The 21,803-nt window shown below is 38.5% G+C and overlaps 3 protein-coding genes across 3 annotated transcripts; all 3 read right to left on the bottom strand.

Annotated features, from left to right (window-relative positions):
- Positions 1-2: 2 nt before the first annotated feature.
- Positions 3-1,764, bottom strand: LOC140766019 (leucoanthocyanidin dioxygenase-like). Its single transcript, XM_073105393.1, has 3 exons — positions 1,114-1,764; positions 556-903; positions 3-437 (listed from the first exon to the last, which is right to left on the bottom strand). Exons 1-3 carry the CDS (start codon positions 1,632-1,634, stop codon positions 218-220), a joined length of 1,089 nt encoding a protein of 362 aa, XP_072961494.1. The 5' UTR covers positions 1,635-1,764; the 3' UTR covers positions 3-217.
- Positions 1,765-2,903: 1,139 nt separating this feature from the next.
- On the bottom strand, positions 2,904-11,475 carry LOC140765900 (phosphoglucomutase, chloroplastic). Its single transcript, XM_073105203.1, has 22 exons — positions 11,120-11,475; positions 10,848-10,913; positions 10,733-10,777; positions 10,519-10,611; positions 10,312-10,364; positions 9,350-9,401; positions 9,184-9,252; positions 8,243-8,311; positions 7,430-7,552; positions 7,292-7,344; positions 5,510-5,588; positions 5,347-5,411; positions 5,206-5,273; positions 5,018-5,136; positions 4,834-4,908; positions 4,601-4,716; positions 3,996-4,137; positions 3,798-3,879; positions 3,668-3,714; positions 3,452-3,529; positions 3,253-3,358; positions 2,904-3,159 (listed from the first exon to the last, which is right to left on the bottom strand). Exons 1-22 carry the CDS (start codon positions 11,309-11,311, stop codon positions 3,092-3,094), a joined length of 1,860 nt encoding a protein of 619 aa, XP_072961304.1. The 5' UTR covers positions 11,312-11,475; the 3' UTR covers positions 2,904-3,091.
- A 1,356-nt stretch (positions 11,476-12,831) lies between these two features.
- LOC140765140 (uncharacterized) lies at positions 12,832-15,377 on the bottom strand. Its single transcript, XM_073104077.1, has 3 exons — positions 15,006-15,377; positions 14,827-14,903; positions 12,832-14,722 (listed from the first exon to the last, which is right to left on the bottom strand). The coding sequence occupies exons 1-3, from the start codon at positions 15,160-15,162 to the stop codon at positions 13,181-13,183; spliced, it is 1,776 nt and encodes a 591-aa protein (XP_072960178.1). The 5' UTR covers positions 15,163-15,377; the 3' UTR covers positions 12,832-13,180.
- Positions 15,378-21,803: the final 6,426 nt, after the last annotated feature.

The raw sequence follows: 21,803 nt of genomic DNA, 5'->3' as shown, positions 1-21,803 counted from the left end.
ACTTGAAAATAGCCTTCTTCAGCTAATGATATTTTATTGACGACAATTTCAATTAAAAACACTTCAATCAAAGCCCAACACGAGCTATATATAGATAGCCATTCAAATTATAAACTCGAAAGAGACGACGACGCAGACCTAAACTTGAAAGTAGGACACAAACATATTAGAAAGCAAGCAAAAGAGGGATGTGTAAGTAGAAAGGCTTGGCTTCAATTTATTTGGTAGTAGTGAAGTCCTCCTGGGTCTTCTTGAAGAGCTTGTGCTGGATATGCTGAGCGAAAGTGCGAGGGGGGAACTTCGCCGGCTCCTCGTCGGTCACCGTCTCCGGGAGCGGCTTCAACACGATCTTATCCTTGGGCGGCTCGCAGAATATCGCCCACGAGATGCGTACCTTCTCCTTGTTCACCACCCCGCGGTGGAGGATGCTCTTGTACCTGATGGGTTAAAATCGCCGTTCTCTATTAGCTTCAGCTTTTAACAGAGTCACTGATTCAAATCCTGCAGAGCTTATCTGTGATTTCAAAATATAAAGTCTCTGAGCTTGGAGTTTACCTTCCGTTGCTGAGGATCTCAAGGGTGTCTCCGACGTGGACGACCATGGAGTCGGGGACGCACTTGGCGGTGATCCACCGGCCGCCGTAGTAGACCTGGAGGCCGGGGACCATGTTGTGGAGGATGAAGGAGAGGGCGCTGATGTCGGTGTGCGCCTCGACGCCGAGGGCGAGGTCAGGTTGTGGGCACCTGGGGTAGTAGTTGATCTTGAGCTGGAGGAGGAGGTCTTCTAGGCCGCCGAGCTCGGTCTCCAGCCTCTCCTTCTCTAGTCCAAGACCAATGGAGAGCATGGAGAGCATCTTGCTCACCACCGCCCTCAGCTGCTTTCCAAACTCCTCCGTCACCTCGCTACATGACCAAACTTAATTCTCAAGATGCTTTTGAAAACTCTACAGATGGGGACTTAGAAGAGCTAGCTATTGGTAAACCATCAAGAAGCTTTTTATAAATAGGCCACAAATACTAACTTCCAGGCTTATAACAAGAAGATAAATAGTTAAAGGATGAAAGGAAAAGAAGAAAGATTAGAAAGGAGGGAGTGTAAGTAGTATAACATACACGTAGTCAGCAGGATACTTAGGCCAAATCGTCATGTCCGACTTCTCCTGTGGATAGATGAGATGGAAGAAGTAATCCTGCCATTCCAACCTCCCACACGCATTATTGGCGAGCTTGCTCCCATACCCTTGGATCTTCCCCGTCGACTGATCATTCGCGTACATCTCCTTCTGCTCGATCGGCAGATCGAAGAACTCCTTCCCCACCCTCCTCACCTTCTCGATGAGATCGATCGGTATCCCGTGGTTGACGATGTGCATCACCCCCCACTCCGTCGCCGCCTTCCTCACCTCCTCCACGCACGCCGCCCGCACCGCCTCGTCGTCGGAATCGAAGCCCTTGAGATCCACCACGGGGATCTGGAGCCCTCTCTCACCCGACTTCTTCACCTCCTCGAAGGCGTCGCCGAGGTCCTTGCGCTCCGCCTCGGGCCGGACGTACTCCGTCGGGATCGCCTCCATGCCGCTGCTCGCCAGCCTCTCCACTCGCGCCGCCGCCGCCGCCACCACCTTCGTCGCCATATTTCACTCTCTCTATCTCTCTCGATATATCTTTCTCTTATCCTCGCAGTACTTCTTCCAACTTCTATTACTAATTTCTATACCTTCTTGGAGTATATAGGAAGTGCTGTTGGCCAATGAGGTAGATATGTAGATATTTATATACATATATATATACACACACACACATATGGATAGAGGGAGAAATGGGAAGAGAATAAGGTAGAACGCCGCATGCTACCTACGCCCAGGCATGTAACTACCCCCCCGCCTAACAGGACAAGGACACTTGGCATGCCACGATTGGCCGGAAGAATCATGTGACCTCCTATCGTTCACTTGAGCTGCGTGAACCACGTGCACGGTTCAACGCACGGTCCAAACAGTGACCGGAGGGCACGTAAGCCGTCGATTTCCGAATGGAGTGATGGACTGGCGGTAGGGTAAATTTTGTCTCGAAAGGTGTTTAACGGGTTTGACCGGAGGATCTGGGGGGGTCGGGGCGTGAAGAGCAGGTGACGGAGTCACGTTGCAACTTACAGTCGCAGTCCAAGCATTCGAAACTACGACTTTTTGCCGTCGTCTCTTGAAAGATCCGAGTCCCATTTTGGGACAAGTTTGGAGATCTTACTTCTGAGAGACATTTCTGAGATTTATTCTACTTGCTCGATGTTAGATAAGACATGGGACAAGGAGAGATGGTGACTTTTATTTTCTAGAGTTAATAAATAAATATATCTAGACATGATCGATCTTAGTGATCGATGCGCTCATTTTTTTCCTGTTGATATGAAAAGGCTTTCAAATGCATCCAGGGAAGCGAAAGATTACCCTGGATTTTGCATTTAAGAATTAATATAAAGATTGATTACACTTAGACTTTGAACTATTATTTCTTAATTTTCACGTCTCTCCTTTGAATTATGACAAATAAACCCCCTTGAACTATTGGATATTAATTTACTAGAATACTTTTACCTTCTTATGAGGTATTTTGATCCTTTTGGTTTAAAAGACATTCATTTTTAATAGTTCTAACAGGTCTATATGTCAAAAAATAAGTTCAAAAAAGATACATGGGAGATAATATATATGAAAAATTATGATAAAAAAATATGTTAAAAAGCCTAAATATATTATTTCTTAATATGAAAATAAAGAGAAATTTAGGCATAACCACCCACAAATTAAAACAGGTAGCGAGTAGTCCCTGTCCAAACCTCTCAAAGGTACGAGGCAATTGAAACCCAAATAGGTCGCTTACCAATCATTAATTTGGACCACAGAACAGAGACGAGAGAATAGGCTGTCCTCTTTTCTTCCCATTTTTAATAGCAAAACTGAGTGATCGTTGCATCGCATAATAGAAGACTAGTACTCGGCGTAATGTCTTCTTTACATTATTACTTTATTAGCAAAATGGACGTGCCATCGCATAAAATAAAAGAATATACGTGCTACTTAGCCATCCATGCAGCTCATGTAATGACTGTAGGCTTCTCCCTGCCAGTAAATTCCTTCAGCTTTGAAATCGACAATGCGAGGTCTGGGACAAGGCGTTTTTCAAGTTAAAAGATATTTAAGAGGATAAGATGGTCAATTCCATTGCTAGTAATTATCATAGCAGGAAGAACATTACCTATCAAAGGCTTTAATGCTGTTTGTGCATCCACATCATGCTTGGAGACATCAGGCTCGAATCGTTCAACATATATCCGTATAGTTGCACCGGCTGATCCAGTCCCCTAGTAAATTTTTAACAATTTGAACTATAAACTTATCACTATCAAAACAATGGAAGTGGAACTATCACTATCAAAACAGTGAAAGAAGTGTACCGAGAGACGATAGATAACCCTTGATCCATCTGTGAAAACAAACCGTAGGCCTTGCTTGGATGCTACACTGCCGTCTACCTGATGTATTGCAGAGTGGAAGTTGAATAATTCAGTTTTCTTTTTCCAATTTGCATATAATAGTTTCGTTATGTGTCTTTAAATGAATAAATAGAGGTAGAAAAGGTGAAAGAGCTTAAGTTAGTTTAGGAAAGTTACAGGGTCAGTGTAGGAAAAGTCATCTGAAAATTGAAGGGTATAATTTCCTGAAATAGAACATATCAATAATGTCAGAACATTATTTAGACAAATAAGCATCTGAATCCTAACAAACTTTTACAAGACACACCGTATTGTTCTCCAGGCTTGCTTGTCGAGATAAAGTCCCTAAGGTGCTGCATCATTTTATTTGCTCCTTCCGATTCGCATTCCTGAACAAGATAAGTCAGGTTCACATCATGACCTAAAACACTGGAGCAGATAACAATAGCAGACAAAGAAGCACTGTGTATAATTTTGTTCCAAACTACTAAAAGGAAATGCTTACTTCGTAATCATATCGAGAAAAGAAGTTCCTGCCATATTTTGCCCAGTGCTCCTTAGCAATATCTTCAACAGAGACTAATTTCTCTCCAATCCTTTTGTCCTTGTTTCTGTACGCAATTATGGAAAGCCAAGCCAAAACAGCCCTGTCGAGTATATATGAATAACTAAAGAGTATAGAATATGCAGCTGAATTGTAAGGTTCAACTACGATTTGGATTTAGTTTGATCAACAAGGACCAAGCAACAGCCACAATCAGCATGAGATAATAGTGCTCTCGACATAGCAAGCACAACAAAATCTACTGACTCAGTCTGATGATGTAAGGAAGAGAAAAATCGAGTTAGCTCAATAGCAGGACATTGTTAAAATCTTTGCAGAAAGATAGCAAGATAGTCACTCTTCTGACTTCTGAGTCCATTCTTTCTGAGGTTTCCCAGAATTGTCTCCTTTCGTCAAGCCATGAGATCTAATGGTAACAGACCACCTACTAATCCTGAGTCTTAGTGTCATATTTAATTTCTTTCCTTTATAATGAAGATGAAGACTTCTATTCTTCAACCAAAGTAACTTAAACTATTGTCTAACTTTCTAATATAAATTCTTACCAGATGCCATCCTTCTCCCGGATGTGATCAGAACCTGTGCCAAAACTTTCCTCCCCACAGATGGACAACTTCCCAGCATCCATCAGATTTCCAAAAAACTTCCAACCAGTTGGAACCTGTGCAGAAAAGAACATTTTGTGAGAGCTGTATGTAATCAGCTATGCGTGTGTACCTTATACCTACATGCTTCTAAAATTTGATAATGCAAGTCTATTATCTAATCATTCAAATACCTCAAAGAATGGGAGGTTCAATTTTTCGGCTACACGATCAAGAGCACCGCTTGTTGGCATAGACCTAGCAAGTCCCTGAAAGACTAATTAATAATTATTAACCATAGACAAGAATTTATGGACACCTGTAAAATGTAAATATAGTGAAAAGTTCAGGAAAAGAAATAAAAATATTTCTCTTTACTTTGGGACCAGCTTGGAAATAAGGAATAGCCGCCTGTGCATTAGCAGCAATCATTGCAACAGAATCTGATGGTGTAACAAAGAAACGTCTTCCAAGAATCATGTTTCGATCACCATCACCTGAAAAAATTTTGGTTTAAGACAAAGTAAAATAAGACATAAGTGTCTCAGTGGCAACAGCCTACACACCATCACTTGCTGCTCCTAGATCAGGTGCATCTGTGCTATACATTACATCAACAAGCTCCTTAGCATACCTATTCCAAAATAAAGAATATTTAATGATGTGCAAATAAATAAAAAAATTCAACCAAAAAAGAAATCTGATACGTCAGATTGGGGTCTGGGTGACCATGGCCAAAATCTTCAAGAGGCACTCCATTTAAAACACAATCCTGTATTTTAAAAAAAAAAACACTAGTTGTAAAGTCAGACAATCAAATGGAAGAAATAAAAATGTATAGCAGTTGCATCAAGAGATTGAATATCAAACCGGGCTGGCTCCAAGCCGTTCCACAAAGATAGGTTTTGCATATGCACCTGTTACTGCATGCATTGCATCAAATGTAAACCTGTTCGATAACATGGTTATAGGTCTCAGCTTAATAAGATTTTCAGATAGATTGCAACCTTCTCATCAACAAAACACTTTGGATTCGTAAATGTTAAAAGACTTATAATCTCATAAAAATATAAAATCAATACAAGGAAGAGTATTAGATAATTCATATTTAAGAGTTAGAAGAAAAAGTAATATCAGAAGGAAAATCTCATAATAAAAGCATGACGCGTAAAAATGGTGGCGACATATTTCAGTAGTAGATCTTCAAAGAGATAAACATATCAATGTAGAAGTACTTAAGAGACAGAAAGTCTAACAAAGCAGTATACCAGTAAGAATCAATGGATCTAAGATGGGAACATTAACTAAAGATAGGTATGAGGTGTTACGCATACTACAAATTGAACGAAATGATATTAGTTACAGGTAAGACAACCTAGTGATTGCGTGCATTTCTCCCTTGACAAGTTTCCAAAGGGAAGTACCATATTTTTATTTTCTTTTTTAGATAGATCATGAGGACGTAAACTAATTGTAGGTTAGGCAACTTGATCAACCCTCCCAAGAAACAAGTCACATTGGACTTAAACCTTGCGCATATAGTGCTCTTGTACAAAATCTACCAAATTAAATATCATCTCAAACACCCACTTGGGGATTCAAACTCATGACCTAAGGATTCCATCAGGGCTACAGTTGTCAGCCTACCACATTTTGTCAACTCCCAAAAAATTCTCTAAATTAAAATGTAAGGACACAAAATAGTGCAACTCCATTAATTTGTAACCCTTATGTCAATATGTTGGTCCCTAGGAAGGAGAAGAAACTACAAAAAAGTCTTTTCATGAACAAGGCATCTGTTGAACCTTATGCATTTACTTTCAGGTATGAAATACTGAAGGAAAACATGATGTATTATGCTGTAGAAACCAAATGCAGAAGCATCACAAAGTTCACAAGCACTCTACACATTAAGCAATTGAAGCTGCCATATCATATTTCAACATAATAGGAATAATTCTTTCTTCTTCTTTTTTGCGTGTGTATTTAATTGCCAAACAATATTCCATGGAAAAAATTGTGTTTTTTTTGTGAAGATCCAAACAAAATTAAATGCAAATCAGTATAGGAAGATATAATTTTAACAAACCTAATAAGCACTTGCACAGTTATGTGGAATAAAAGACATGATAAATTGCATAAAGATTCAAAGAATCAAATTCTCCATAGCTAGCAGGCAAAACATTCTCCGCGGAAATAAGTTGCAGATTTTTTTTTTTTTTTTTTTTTTTTGCGACTTTATAAACAAGTCATAACAAACAAGGATTTTACTATGGTGAGCATATTTCACTTCTAACATTAGACCATGACCGCATATCAGCTACTTGAGAATTGGGATGTGACAGAAGAACATGGGATAGAATATCACAAGCAAATATTATCAGGAAAACAGCTGAGTAAGAGATGTCCAAATAGTTACCCAAACAAGACTTACTAAGAACAAACAAACATCAGAAGTAGGCAGAGTGGCAGACTACATTAAAGATCTAACTATATCGTCCTCTATTGCAATATGAGGGCCCTTGCCTGTTGTAGAATTACTATTCCTATTCATAGGAAATAAGGTGACAGAAATTGACATAATGACATTTAACAGGTTTGTTAATCATTGAGCCGTTCATCATGCTAAATTAAAATATGACAACCTTATACCTGAAATCAGACCGAGAAAGAAGACCTTTGATGAGCTGAAAATCAAACACATTCTGCAGAAGTATATTCCACATCACCATTAGACGTAATTAAGAGAGCATTAAGAAGCTATGGGAATTTTCCGTACTTCAGTCTTACCTCCATTAATTCCAGGTAATCTGAAACAGGGTCTACCACCTCCACAGAAAAGTTGCCATAATTGGTAACACCTAGACTGGATAGATCAATATCAGGTATATCTGATGTTTTTATTTCAGAAATCTGCAGGCAAAATGTGAAATTTTTTACAAGAGCAATATATATAACAAGAACTAAGACTTGAGATATTGTTAAACGAATGCGCAAATAAGAGAAAAAGACAGTGTTTGGTTTACATGTTTTCTCCTATCCTTGAAATTGCAAAATAAAATAAAAAATATTTCGATCATGGAACCAATACTAAATTGTATCAAGCAAATGCACAATGATACACATTAATACTCTTTGACATGCCTCCGTATGTACACCTCTAGATTTTATGAAACCTAACCTCCAATGTATCAACCGGTAATGAGAGATGCAGGAGATATGTAACTTGCTACTATCAATAAAACTAGGCAAGTAAATTGACTGGTTTGGATCAAACTGTGATTTGGCCCAAATAAGTAAACCAAATCAAACCAACTTGATAACCCCACATCTAGGTAAAATGCTGATTCTGCCCCCATACCCATCAAATGTGGAGCAGCGACTAAATATAGCCTAAAGAACAATCAATAGTTTATGGACTTCACTAGAGCATAGATAAATAGAAGGGGTTCCATGCATCACAGAACAAGATCAAATAGATTGTTAATGGGACAGAAAATCATCAAAAATAAAAGAAAGATAAAGTTAATGGGATTTATAAGAATATTATGACTAGCATTAAAGCAAGTCAGTTGATATATGTGAATAGATTTAGGGACATACCGAAAGAGTGTTACCGTAGATTTTGTCAGTAATTGATTCAGGTGCAGGTTGTCCACTGCTGTAATTAAACTGAAGACAAGGAAAGCAGAGAAGAGTGATTAAAATTTACTCATCTCCAAAATAGTATGTCAGGATGAAGATTTTCTAAAGAAGAGGAATTAGACATGGTTATTTATGATAATTTAGTGTTGAAACATTCAGACAGCAGATAGAGATGAAATACTTTAGTACACTAAACAATCACTTATTCAAACTTTACTATTGTTAAGATAGCTAAATTATGAAGCTTAAAATAACTTAGCAAGGACATTCCCAGTCAAATAAAAGGACAACAGTTTAGCAAATATGGATCTGACAAGGTCAACAAGGAATTGGGTTTTTACCAAGGTCAACTATCTAAGTCCCCTTAGTACGTCAGCTCCCAGTTGGTTACTAGGAAGCAAAAAGATAGCTAAGGAGATTTGGGTTTTTTTCTTATTTATCAGTTAAGAAGTGCAGGACAAGTAAGATGACAAGAGTCACAAGATACTAAGGCCCTCATCTTTTTTCATCATCATTCAAACACTTTACATGGCACCTACAAATGGAAGCTCCAAAATATCAACCTTGTTTTAGTAATCATTAGTGGTAGGTGCTACTCCACTGATTTAATAGCACAAAGCAATTAACTAATTAGTTAACCTTTAGTACATTGTTCAGAGAGACTTTAACTTCAGATGCTGATTTCTCACTATATTTTAAAAGCAATTAATTAGATGCTCAGATATTGCACTTAAATTTCAAATAACCTGACACCTTTAGATTCACAGAAATTTCATCCTCACATAACTTATGATATCCTTGCCATGAAATAAAATTACAAAGCACAAACTGCTGAAATTTCAGTCGATCACTCTTAAAAAGAGAGAAGAAGAGTAGCACAACTTGTGTAGCATATTCACCTTAATGCCCCAATCATAGTCCGGACCACCAGGATTATGGCTTGCACTCATGATAAAACCACCATTCGCCTATAAAAAAAATGTCAAATTTAAAAAGAAAAAGAAGATGCAAATCACCTTAAGAGACACCACAATAGAGGTTAATGAGAGTAAATGATATACACACCTTCTGTTTACGTATTACTGCAGATACAGCAGGAGTTGACATGATACCATCCCTAACATCACAGCATTCTATATTCAGCTTACATCAATACATCTTTTCAAACAATAAGTGGGGCTTGAGAAAATAACTTTCTTCAAAAATAAAGAATTCAAAATAGTGGGACGAACAAAAAGGATAATTTCTCCTATTCTTTGACATTATGCCATTATCACTGCAGGCATCAGAACATATAGAGCATTTATATTTGTAAGCAAGTATGCACAAATTATATTCTGGATGGTCATTGTTATAGTCCATTCTAAATGGCCCATGATAACCCAAAACTTGAGATAAAGGGTGTAGGCCAAAAAACAATTCATAAGTAGTTGTTAATGAAGTTGAAGTTACCAAATTTTGAGGAGTTGGTATCAATTTGATTGGTTGACTCAATTCTATTAAATCAGGTGAGACATCAAATCTGGAGTCCAAATAGAACACACAAAAAGAAAGCAGATAACTAGAAAGGTTGCTAAGGAAACTTAAAATAGCTTTATATAGTACCGTACAAAATGACAGATTTGAGCTCAGCTCTCAGATTTCTCAAAATATTCCTATTTATAAGTAACTAGATTAATCAATATTCTTCCAAATCTTTGACAAATAATCCCTTTTATCCTGTTCCATAATGAGAAGATGAGGTTTTGGGACTTGTGAAAGTTATCGTCAAGTTATCAGTTCAGCAAAATGAGTACAGCAAAAGAGACCCACTGCTCATATATGAAGGTTGTATTATGCTAACTGTTTCCCCCTCCCTGGCCCAAACACGGGAGCCCAAGTGAAGCCAAACTCGAACTATTATTTCAGACCTTGATTAGTCAACTGATGATATGACAAATTAACGGATAATAATTGTCAAAAAGAAGAAAAGAAAGAAAAACTACAATGACTCAAGAGTGATATAGATAAAGTAGCCAGTCACTCACCTGCCAACAAGAATTTTTCCAACACCATTTCCAGCAGCAATCTTGATGATTATCTGCATCCAAAAGTAACACCAAAAAGAAAAATGGCAATCACAAAACCAATCAAGAACTCAACCAGAAAACTGGGGGCAGAGGAAAGGAGAAAAACAACTACTGAACTCCAATTTTTTCTCCCTAGTCAACGATGTCAGGGCACATATAGTATACCTGTGCAGCCTCTCGGTTAAAGTACCGCCCATCACCTCCCAAAACTAGCAATCCATTCTTGTAATCCTCCAGCGGCAACGAATTAAACAGTGCCTACAACACACATACGCACACAAATAAAATAATGAAAACAACAAATAAATAATCTATCAATCTTTCGGACCACCGAATTCCCAATAACTAATAGGATGCATCAATTCACCACAGACACTACCTGAATCCAGTTCGCCAAGTAATTCTCCTCCTGGAAAACCTTAACCTGAACCAAAACCCCAGATCATTCAGTTAAACCCATCAATCACAGCAAAACCCAACTGATGAAAAGCTACCTTCTTCCTTAATCCGCTAGTCCCAGTCTTCTGCCCCTCTACTGGCTTGGTGGGTATCGACTTGATCTGCATGCAAACCCCAATAAATCACTAACCAAACAAAATGAGAACCAAAGGAGCCAGCTTGATCGATTAAATCTGCTCACAAACCCCATTAAATAACTAACAAATGATTGAGAAAGAAAGGACAAAAAAAACTTCATCGGTGTGATCCACCCGAATACATCACTAACCAAGCAAAATACGAAAGAAAGGAGAGGCAACGAGAGGACCTTTATGCTTTCGGCCGTTGACGGAGTGGAAGAAGCGGAAGCCTTGACAGAGAACCTCAGGTTTGGCCTCCTAAGAGAGAGGAGAGAAATCCGGGAAGAGACCAGCACCGCCGGCGACGAAGAGCAGGGAGAGAGAAGCTTCGAAGAGGGGACGAGGGGATGCAACCTCATAGTCGGCACCGACATTGCCATTTCTTGCAAGTATGGAGAGAGAGAGCGATTAGTGGCGATAACGAGGTGGTGGAAGGGGGAGTAGTGCAGTAGGAGGGGATCGGATGCGGCCGCGGGACTTGGGAGGAGATACGCCTCGTGTGGTTGAAACCGAGGACGGAGGAGATGAACGCCACGTGTGCGGGAAAAAGTCCTCCTCGGCGATCAACTATATATAATTTTTATTGAGGCTATTGAGTATTTCAGGCCGCTCGTGTCATTTTCAGCCAAAAGACGGTGCCACGTGGCCTTGAACCCGACCAGACTACTCCGACCTCTAATGCTGGCCCGTGGTTTGACCCGCTTAGATTTGGAATCTAAGGCCCTGCCCTGTTTGAATGATTCAAGCCCAATTGTCTGCAAACGAGGGGGGAGCTAGCCATGCATGAACAAAATGACATACAATTTTCGTAAATCCGAATAAGAGGATTAAATTAAAACCGGTAAAATTTCTTTTGACCGCACTAATTTAATTAAAATACTTTCATATAATCTTTTATCCTACAAATTATATTAATCGAGATACTTATTATACATTTTCTCTTTTTTATATATAAAAATATTACTAATTACATTAATATAATAGATAATACTTTTATACGTATTTCTATATGATTAGAGATATTGCACCCACGCCACTAAATAAAATTCCTAGCTCCCCATTCAGACCCTTCTTCTTTGTCTGTATATCCTTCGTAATTTGTATTTATATATATAGATTCTCTTCGAGTTTAGTGTTTTATAATTATATGTTACAATTTGAACGATTCAAATAGATAGTAACATGAAAGAGTAATATATGTAAAAATAAAGATATGTTTGTGTTATTACTATTAAACAGATTTAATTGTTGGTTTAAATTTCATAGTATCTATGCAAAAATAAAGATTTTAAAGGGTTTATCTAAAGACCAAATAATATTTTGAGAGGTATACTGCGTGTATATATATTGGTACGTGAGACTTAATATTATAGAGCCAAATTGATACGAAACCCATCTAATTTACCATGATTTATATCTCTGGATTCCACTCACTTGAATGATGAGTTTATTAGCGTTGTCTAATCACACCAACCAGCCCAAATAAATCACTCATAAACATCATATCATCCTAACAAATGTCCATTTAGCACGATATAAGTTTTAACGTTTTCTAAATTCAATATTAGCTTCCAAACAAACCAATAATTATGGTAATTATTTACGAAAACAATCCTCATTGTCGTTTATCTATCCTCAGAGGTGTTGGAAAACGAAGAAACGATACACAGAGAACTATGCGGTGGTCCCAAATAGGTGATATTAATCTAAATTTGTTTGGTTCCTCCGTACGTCATAGGATATTATTCTTAACAAGTGAAGTTTTCAAAATCAAGGAGATGCCAATGTGGCATGGACCATGTCCTTCTCTTAGTACAATCAAACACTATCAGTTCAAAGACAAAGCACCCACCATTGAAAGAAGTAAAAAAGAAAGAGGAGAGAAGAAGGAGAAGAATAATAATAAAAAGGTAAATTTACATTCTGCCATTGATATGGTGACACCTCTTTTATCTTCTTCCTCCTCCTCCTCCTCCTCTACGTACGTACTACTGCAAAGAAGTTTAAAAAAGAAAAGAAAAGATTTCCCCCGACAAAAGCTAACAGATCCAACCAAACGACATCAGGCTCCCAGCAAAAGCCCAAATACTTGCAACTGAAAAGAAAAAAACGCCCATCTCTGAAAAGGAGAAGCGGAACAAAGCGAATCTCCCATCCTCTTTATACAGGACCCCTAACGTGCTTACCATATGTTCTCGTGTTTTTTTTTAATGTACATCATACATAGTTACAATACCATGTATCATCCATCACAATCGATCGACAAAGCAAGCACCGGACGACCCACGACACGACACGTGCGCATCGACCCCCGCGCCTTGATTTCCGAGGGCCGTTTCCGTTATTTGTATACGTCGTGACGTCAGCGTGAGCAGCGCGGCGGCGGCGTCCCCGAGGAGGTCGTCAACGATGGCCTCGCCCACCTCGGCCACGACGCCCTCGGCCTCGCCCGCCACCGCGGGGTGCCGTAGCACCCGGCGCACGTTGGCCTCGGCCAGGTCCCCGGCCACGAGGGCGTCGATGTCGCCGAGGACCCGGCAGTCGGCGGCCGGGAGACGACGGATACCCTCCCACACCTCCTTCAGTACCGAGGGCGGCGCTGGCGAATCTCGCCAGCCTCCCGCTAACCTGCGCCTTCTCTCGTCGTGGAGGTCGTCGAGGATCTCCTGCACGAGGTGGAACAGCAGCCGCCGGTTCCAGCGGTGCCGGAGGGGCCCGAGGAGGTTGAATGGGAGCTCGAGCTCGAGCTGGTGGAACACGATCGGGTCGATCCGCGATCCCGTGCATCTGCCGCGGGATAGGATCGAGCTCACGTATCTGTACTCGGGATCTTGCTCCTGCGGCACGTGGCTACTCTTTTGTGCGCATCGGCTTGTGGTAGTACCACTACTGCTAGTTCCTCTCTTGATCAAATCCCGCGGGGGAGCTTCACTTCTTTGGGCCGAAGGGAATCTCTCGCAGCTATCCCTCTTAGTACACTTGGCTGCCTTCACTCCCACTTGGTCTCTAATTGCGACGGGTGGCGGCGGCGGTGGTCGCGATGGCTTTACAATTACTAAATCATTCTCCAAATTATTCTTGGGTTGGGTTCGTAATTTGTCGTCGGCGGCGCACACTACGCTCTTCATGGGTGGTCGCGTCCTCTTCGATCGGATTCCATTTTGATCCCCATTGGCTGCTGCTCTTCTATTAGTGACGCTCTCCTTCACCTGCTTCACGATCTCCCGGGCGTAGTGGTGGCTCCTCGGGCTCTTATTCTCGTCCAATTGCTGCCTCCCAAGATCTTTCATCTTTCTAGGCTTTGCGGTATATAAGGATGGAGATCCGGGTGATGACAAGTCTTCGCATAGGTTGTTCATGTTTTCCTTGTTGTTCATATGTAGTGAAAGTCTCGGTTCGAATTCCCACGGCCTCACCGACGATGCCCTCGGTGTGTCCGGCAACGAGCGAGATCCCGCGTCGAGCCTAATTTGCGGTAGAGCCGGCGGAGAATTGCAGTTTAGAATCCTCAGAGGCTGCCGTTGTGGTTGTGTCGGCGATGCTTTCTTGCACTCCTCACTTACAATTGCTTTCTTCTTTTTCTTCTTCTTCTTCTTCTTCTCCTCCTCTACCATAACTGGCGTGTGGTACCCGGTGGTCGCCGGAGACATCGCCTGATCCGGTAGCCCGTCGAGGCCCATGAGCCGCGCGACAAGGCTCGGAGTCCTCGGCGTCTCCGCCTGCGTACTTCTCCTCTCTTCTTCAAACACCACCATCTTCTTATTGGTAGTTAATTGTATCCCAAGCTCAAACTAGTAACATTAGAAAAGAAAAAAGAAATTTAGCCATCAAACATGCACATATATATTAATTCCCAACGATCTATATATCAAATGGACAACTCTAGCAGACTCACAGGAACGTCGTAAAACTCCGCCGCCGCCGACGATTTACCCTCGTCGAGCTCCAGGCTGTTCCTCGGCGCCTCGACCCCTGAGTCAAATTTCCAAATACATCACACGCTCACACTAACTACAAAAAAGAAAAAAAAAAGAAAGAAAGAAAGAATCCCAAGCAAGTCATAGTAATCCTCACCTTTGGTATAAGAGGCAACTCGCGGAGACGAATCCGGCGGCGCTCGACTAACGTTTCCCGCTGCGAAGAGCAAGTGGTGGAAATCCAAGTAATGCAACATCCCACTCATGCATCCAGGGCTCTCCTTCTCCCCTCTATACCACTCCGATCTCCCCATTGCGATCTCCCTCTCCCTCCCTCCCCCCCAAGAAGCTAGCTAGCAAGAGAAGACCACTACTAAGAGTTTAATTAAGAGGGGGAGCGGGAAAAACGGATCGGCTTAGATGATGAATCTTTTGGCGAGAGAGAGAGAGAGAGAGAGAGAGAGAGAGAGAGAGAGAGAGAGAGAGAGAGAGAGAGAGAGAGAGAGAGAGAAAGAGAATAACAAAATAAGGTTGGGGTGGTGTCATTGGGGTTGGGAAAGGAATTGCTACGTAGCAATCAGAAAGTTGTTATCATCCCTTATCTCTTTGCCCGGGTGGGGGGACCCCATAAGGTTCCACTTCGGGAATTGGGTGATGACGATATGACCACGAGACACCCATGGCTCCCGTACCGACGCCCACAGTAAATGATGGGGCCGATGACGTGTTGCCCTCTCGCGCAGCGACCGCAGCCATCCGACGGTGGCCAACGACGGCGTGATTATATATTTACTGCGGTGAAAAAGAGACGTGGGGTGAGTTTTCTTTCTTTCTCTCTTATTTTATTTCGGTTGGATTCTTTAAATAGAGTTTGGAAGGATTCATTTGCAGCGGTTTAATTACTGCCGCACAGGGAGAACGTGAGATGGTCAGGAGGAGAGGGGAGAGGAAGGGTGGGGGGTGTTGTGTTCTCGTTTTGAAAATTTGAAAACCAACGGGGATCGTACGGAGCGAAGGAGGAGGAGGAAGATGAGGGGCCGATGTCACGATTACGCTCGTGATATGTTGGTTGGTCTGGTAGGAATTTTGACAGTTGGTTAGCTGATCTGTGTGAATAATTCCTCTTTTCTCTTATTTTTTTTAATTTCTTTTATGTAGGGTGGATTAATTATTAGCGAAATCCAAGTGTTGGTCACCACGCTACACTACTTCTCTATAATGGATTTAATGAGGTTTGATTACAAGTAAGTAAAATGAGGTTTTTGAGGAATTAAAAGAGCTTTATGATATATATATATATATATATCCTTTTGATAATGACTAGTGAGGCAGTGACATTTTATACATTCCTACACCGTCTTTCGATTCTCCGTAATACATTATAAATGTAAAATCCAACGAGGTATAAATGATTACCAAATTACTTATCTTATGATGTCACTTAGGTGTTTTTTTTCCTGATGTAAATCAGCTTTCAATTTACAATCCGATTTGAGTCTAAATCCGACAAAATTAAATAAATAAATCCGCTTTCAATATATATGCTGAGGATATATCGTATGAAAAGCTATAAGGTTAATGAAATTCACTTAACCTACTAACTCGAATCAGTCAAAAGTACATGACAGGTTTAACTGAGTCAGCAATGGAGCACCTAACCAGTTAGGTAGATCAAAGAAGAGGGAATCAAATGTATGCTGGTAGATAGATTGAGACAATTAAGTACTGAGGGGAGTGAAAGATGGATAGGGGACCATGAGAAAGAAAGCCCATGTAATTGGCCTTATATATAGCAAACAGGTCATAAGAGCTAATTAACTCTTCCGCCCCCGCAACACCCTGGCCTCAGGGAGAGAGAGAGAGAGAGAGAGAGAGAGAGAGTATAGCAAATGGTGATCAAGACAACGATGGACCCACACTGTGATCCATCCTTCGTTCCTCAGATCTAATCCTTGAGGGGAGGAGACACTGGTGGAGCGGGGGTACTTTGTTCAGCCCCTCAAACAGTGCGTACACATTTGATACCTTCAGCAGTGTACCCCGTAATAGTAGCCGGCCATGGATTTAGCATTTTATGATAAGAGTTATACGTATTCACCCATGCATGCATGTACATATTTACTATATATTATTATTATTATTATTATTATTTAAGGGTTTAAGGTTACATGCATAGCTAGTTAAAATCCACAAAAATGCTAAGCCACACACTAGATATGGGCTTAGTAAAGAATTAACCTTTTCTAAATATAAAAACACTTAGGTTTCATCAAGCTTTAATTAATCGTCGAACTATCGAGTTGTTATTCTAAGCCAACCTTACTGTTGAGCTATCAATCGAATCGAATTATTTAGCCAAGCTATCGAGTCACTAAATAATTTTTTTTCACTATAATTATTTGAGTGTTATAGTTGATCTCATGACCTCTTCGATCATGGAATAGGGAATCTATTGGTCATAGCATATATATAATAGAGAGAGGCAAAGATTTTTTTCCTTCTCCTATGGACTTGGTTGTACGAAATGTTTGCATGCTTAACCTAAAATTTACTAGAATGCCTTGGTTTAGATTGTTGTGGTTAATCTAACCAGAGCAAAACAGATGAAAAAGGATGAAATTAAGGGTTGGATTTCAAGGGAGAGAGAGAAAGAAAATAAAGAAGATAATTTTAAGATATTTATATAAAAAAGCACATCTAAGTGTTCTTTTTTTTGCATGCATATACTTTAAAAATCTCTTATTTATGTGTACACTTCTCTAAAGTTGATATAATAATATATATTATATATTTCTAAAAACACTTGTGATTTTTATATTGATATCCTCTAAACCCTTGTTTCTTCATAAGGACTAGTAAAAATAATTATTAAATTTCAATATATTTAATAGTAAAAATATTAAAATATCCTTATTGGTTTTTGCATATGTTACTCCCAGTTAAGGGCACCTTTGTCTCTATACATGTTAAATGGTTCAGATTTTAAGGGCATGCATGCAAATTAGGAGTTTTTGAGGGGTATGTATGCAGCATACACCTCTTGGTATATTTTCATTAGTATATGTTACCCTAAAGTTAGCACCTAAAGGTGCTTTCTGAATATTTTAGTGAAAGCTAAGTTTTTAATCAGATAATGAGTAGATTAGGTGAGGTGGTGAAATAAATATTCCCAATTTAAGCAATTAATTCCATCAGATCCAATAGTTGATCAAGTTTTTGCAGGGCAATATTAATGCAGCATTCAATAGCTAGAAAGGTCTTCTTATTATTATTATTATTATTTTGTCAAATATATTGTCCAGCACTATTATAAGATGTAATTAATTGAGCAAATAGTCCTTGAGAAAAGATTTATCCCATCCTGATTATATATATATATATTAATAAGTGAAAGATTTAATGATGTCTCACTAAATGCCAATATAGTTGAGATTCAAATTCAAAAACTCTTATAGGTTATTTAACAAGCACCATCTCATTAGTGAATATAATTTTATATTGTTGACCCCATAAGACTTGGTCTTGTAATGTCCTAGTGGTTTTGTAAATAAACACATATTTGAATATTAATTTGCAGACAGATAACTAAGTTTTGAATAAAATACTTCAAAGCTATACTGATACAATTCAATCGAGATAAATAAATGCCATAAATGTGTATCCAATCATGTATCAAAGTGTGACATATTTAATCTAGGGCTAGAAAATTTTGCACAGTTTTCGAGCAATTTATTATTACTAACCTCTTATAAGACAGTATTAGAAACATTATCATTATGTTATTAGCAAAACTATTGTTGAGAAAATTACTACTCATTAAAATACAGTCATTCAAACAAGAGTTTCAACCAATGTATTATTCCTAGCAAAATTGATGTCATATGAACACCACATTGGCGAGAAAGAACTACAATTTAATCACTTTTTTAAGATATTAAAATATATAGTAATGTATCTTAAGAGAAGATTTCTTTTGATAAACAATAAGGAGAAATTGTCCTCACTTAATAGTAAGTTGCAGATGGGGAGCATGACTTCATAAACCATTCTTTTAAGTATGATGTATTTAAACTAAATAAATAATTTATAAACTATATTAAACTAATAATTAGCTTTGGAGAAAATAATAGACTAAAGAATGTGATAGCAATAAATTTCTTGTTATTTACACAAGAATTTTTTTAAAAAAAAATTTGAGTGATAGTAAGATTGAGCTTTTAGAATTGAATACATTCATTTACTTTATTAGATGCAAATTTTTTTAATAATAAAACAGGAACAAGAGTTTGATATTTTAAAAATTGATTTTTAAATTCAAAATAACCTTTTTACGGGCTTATGTGAAAAAAAGAATAGAAATATTTATATAAAAAAAATGATGATGACGTGGTTGTGGGGCACCACAAAGGATCCAAACAATAGAGGAAACAGAGAGGGACACAGGGACTACCAGAGAGGTGTAGCTAGTAATGGATAGTAGTGGCAGAGAAAGAGAGAAGGGGAGAGAGAGAGAGAGGAGAGAGATGTACTTTGCGGAGATTCCAATAGTTTATTCTTTGGAGTTATTGTTGACTTCTTCTGCCATTGGAGGCAGAGGAACTTGGGCTTCATGTGACTCTCTCTCTCCCTTTCCCTGTAACCATAGTGTGTTTCAGAAATGTGAACAGTCTTGTGAATGCAAGATGCTGTGCATTTGAAGTGGGAGGTGCTGCGCGGGAAGAAGTGGTTGGGAGGGATAGAGTTTTGTGTTTTCGAATATATAATTCATGACTGAAAATCTGATTCTGATATGGGATAATTATACTTACAATTGCTGAATTGTTGCACATTTTTATATGCATTTTTTTATATATATATTTTCGCAGCTTGAGTTCTAAACAGGTCGAACTAAACTCACTTACTCTAGTTTTTAGTATATGTAACCATTGATGTGAGATCTAATGAATAGTAAGAAATATTTCTGCTCTCTAAAAGTCTTAAGTCTTAGACCGGCCCATAACCCATCTCATCCAAACCTTTGACTGGCGAGGTCTTTGATGGCACTCCAACTCTACCGGCCTTCCTTTATCCTTATGAAACGTTAGCAATCACCATTGGTATATGCCTTTATCATAACATTGCCCTTTTGCTACCTTACAAGGAGCTAGAATTTGAGCAAAGGCTTCAAAGGGACCTTCTTAATTGGTTTCCTAATTTGTATGAGAGTGATCAAGGCGTGTTGATGGTGAAATGAGTTCTTGATCATGATCGTCGTCTACCTCTCTCCTCTTTTGGAGCAAGTGTACTGGGGTCAAGATTGTGGACTGATCTTGTGAACTATACTCCCCTTCGCTCCATCTTGTCACGATCATCATCTTAGGTTATGCATTTAAGTATATGAGCACATTCTCTTTATCTTGGAGGAGAAAGAATGCGATTTCAATGAAAGTCTAGTTGATTGACTACAAGAAGACGATCAGATGTGATTATTTATTGATTTTTATCCTGTGCCCATGAAACACTTTTGAGCTATCGAGCCAACTTTATCTTAGCTCGTTTCGAGGTCAAGTTTTATCCGACCTTATGCAGCTCATTTCAAGATCAAATTTAATTGAGCTAATTTTATCCAACACGTCTCGAGCTCAAGTTGACAAAATATCACTATTAAGCCGAGCCGAGCTAGGCTTGTCCACACCTCTTCATTAACCCTTTTAAATATAAAAAACTTAAATATTATTTTTGTTAATTATTTGATATATTTTTTATTAAAGAATAATATGTGAATATCGTATAATTAATTTTAGTCGCTTTATGCACCACTTTTTACTATTCTTTCAGAGAAAATATTAGAATAAAAGTTTAATGTTAACACTATGAAGAGAACAAATATTTCATAGCTTAGAATGTCGAGCTATATATATATATGTAAGATCCTAGTGTAATTGTCCATTTTGATATTATGTTATATAGGACATGGATTAGGTTTTTAAAATATATGAAACCAAGCAGCCTTATATGATCTAGAATTGTCCTATTGTTTTGCACCATTCATGACCCACAGGTATATGCATGATTAATTATTTTCTTTTCCCAACGAGGATATACTTTTCTTCCTACAGATCGTAGCCCATTAAGCGGGCTTGGCAATATAAGACTAGTTTTAATTCTCTTCTTTCTCCCAACTATATATGAACTTGCAGGTTATATTATAAATTGGGCATTAATATAAGATCTTTTAGGATTAATTATATTTTATCCTCGTATGGTTTAGCTTAATTCTACAACATTCCCATACACAAATTTGATTAAAGTATAACTTAGAGATGAAATTGCTAAAGATTGAATACGCTTTCCACCGCATCTAAAGTAGCTTGTCTGATTTTAAATGATAAAGGTATTATAAAAATATAATTTTATTTAATATATTTATCGTATCTTTGTCATTTGAAAATCAATCATTATTTTAGATATATTTGAAAGCTCTATAAATTTAGTCTTTAGTTTAATTAAATACGATAAAAAAGATAGCGACTGCGTTTTAATTAAGACCGCATAGAGTTAAGTGTTTGACTTAAAATTACACAAGAATTTTATAAAATTGAGCCCAACCATAAGAACGTAAAAGTGTAATCTCTCCATCCTTTTAAGAATGGGGTTAGATAACCAGGTTATTTCCTATAAAAGCATGCTACAATGGACGACTGCGCTAATTAAAAGGCACTTGACACTTCTTCCTATATCTATATGGGAAGAATCTCAACTATATGTATTAGAGGAAATAACAAAGAATAACACTAATTTTACTTTTTACTATTAAACAAATTAAAATTTAATTTGTTGGTGGTTAGCTTTCATGGTTATCTATACAAAAATAAAGATTTGCAAGAGTTATATAAGTGTTTTGAGGGTATACATATAAATTCAAACTTGGTAAGAGTATATGTGTAAATAAGAGATTTTAGAGGAGTATACATGT

This window comes from Typha angustifolia, chromosome 8, assembly GCF_048772165.1.
Source record: "Typha angustifolia cultivar Huaian chromosome 8, ASM4877216v1, whole genome shotgun sequence".
In the NCBI taxonomy this organism is placed as follows: domain Eukaryota; kingdom Viridiplantae; phylum Streptophyta; class Magnoliopsida; order Poales; family Typhaceae; genus Typha; species Typha angustifolia.
This window is presented reverse-complemented; position numbering and strand designations above follow the sequence as displayed.

Coding starts and splice junctions, on each gene's coding strand:
- LOC140766019 (XM_073105393.1), bottom strand. CDS start 1,634: ATGGCGACGAAGGTGGTGGCGGCGGCGGCGGCGCGAGTGGAGAGGCTG. Junction 904..1,113: donor AAGTATCCTGCTGACTACGT/GTATGTTATACT, acceptor TTGGTCATGTAG/CGAGGTGACGGAGGAGTTTG. Junction 438..555: donor GAGATCCTCAGCAACGGAAG/GTAAACTCCAAG, acceptor TTAACCCATCAG/GTACAAGAGCATCCTCCACC.
- LOC140765140 (XM_073104077.1), bottom strand. CDS start 15,162: ATGGGGAGATCGGAGTGGTATAGAGGGGAGAAGGAGAGCCCTGGATGC. Junction 14,904..15,005: donor AGTTGCCTCTTATACCAAAG/GTGAGGATTACT, acceptor AATTTGACTCAG/GGGTCGAGGCGCCGAGGAAC. Junction 14,723..14,826: donor CGGAGTTTTACGACGTTCCT/GTGAGTCTGCTA, acceptor TAATGTTACTAG/TTTGAGCTTGGGATACAATT.
- LOC140765900 (XM_073105203.1), bottom strand. CDS start 11,311: ATGGCAATGTCGGTGCCGACTATGAGGTTGCATCCCCTCGTCCCCTCT. Junction 5,589..7,291: donor CTTTCTCGGTCTGATTTCAG/GTATAAGGTTGT, acceptor GTTATCGAACAG/GTTTACATTTGATGCAATGC. Junction 5,274..5,346: donor CACCCAGACCCCAATCTGAC/GTATCAGATTTC, acceptor ATTTTGGAATAG/GTATGCTAAGGAGCTTGTTG.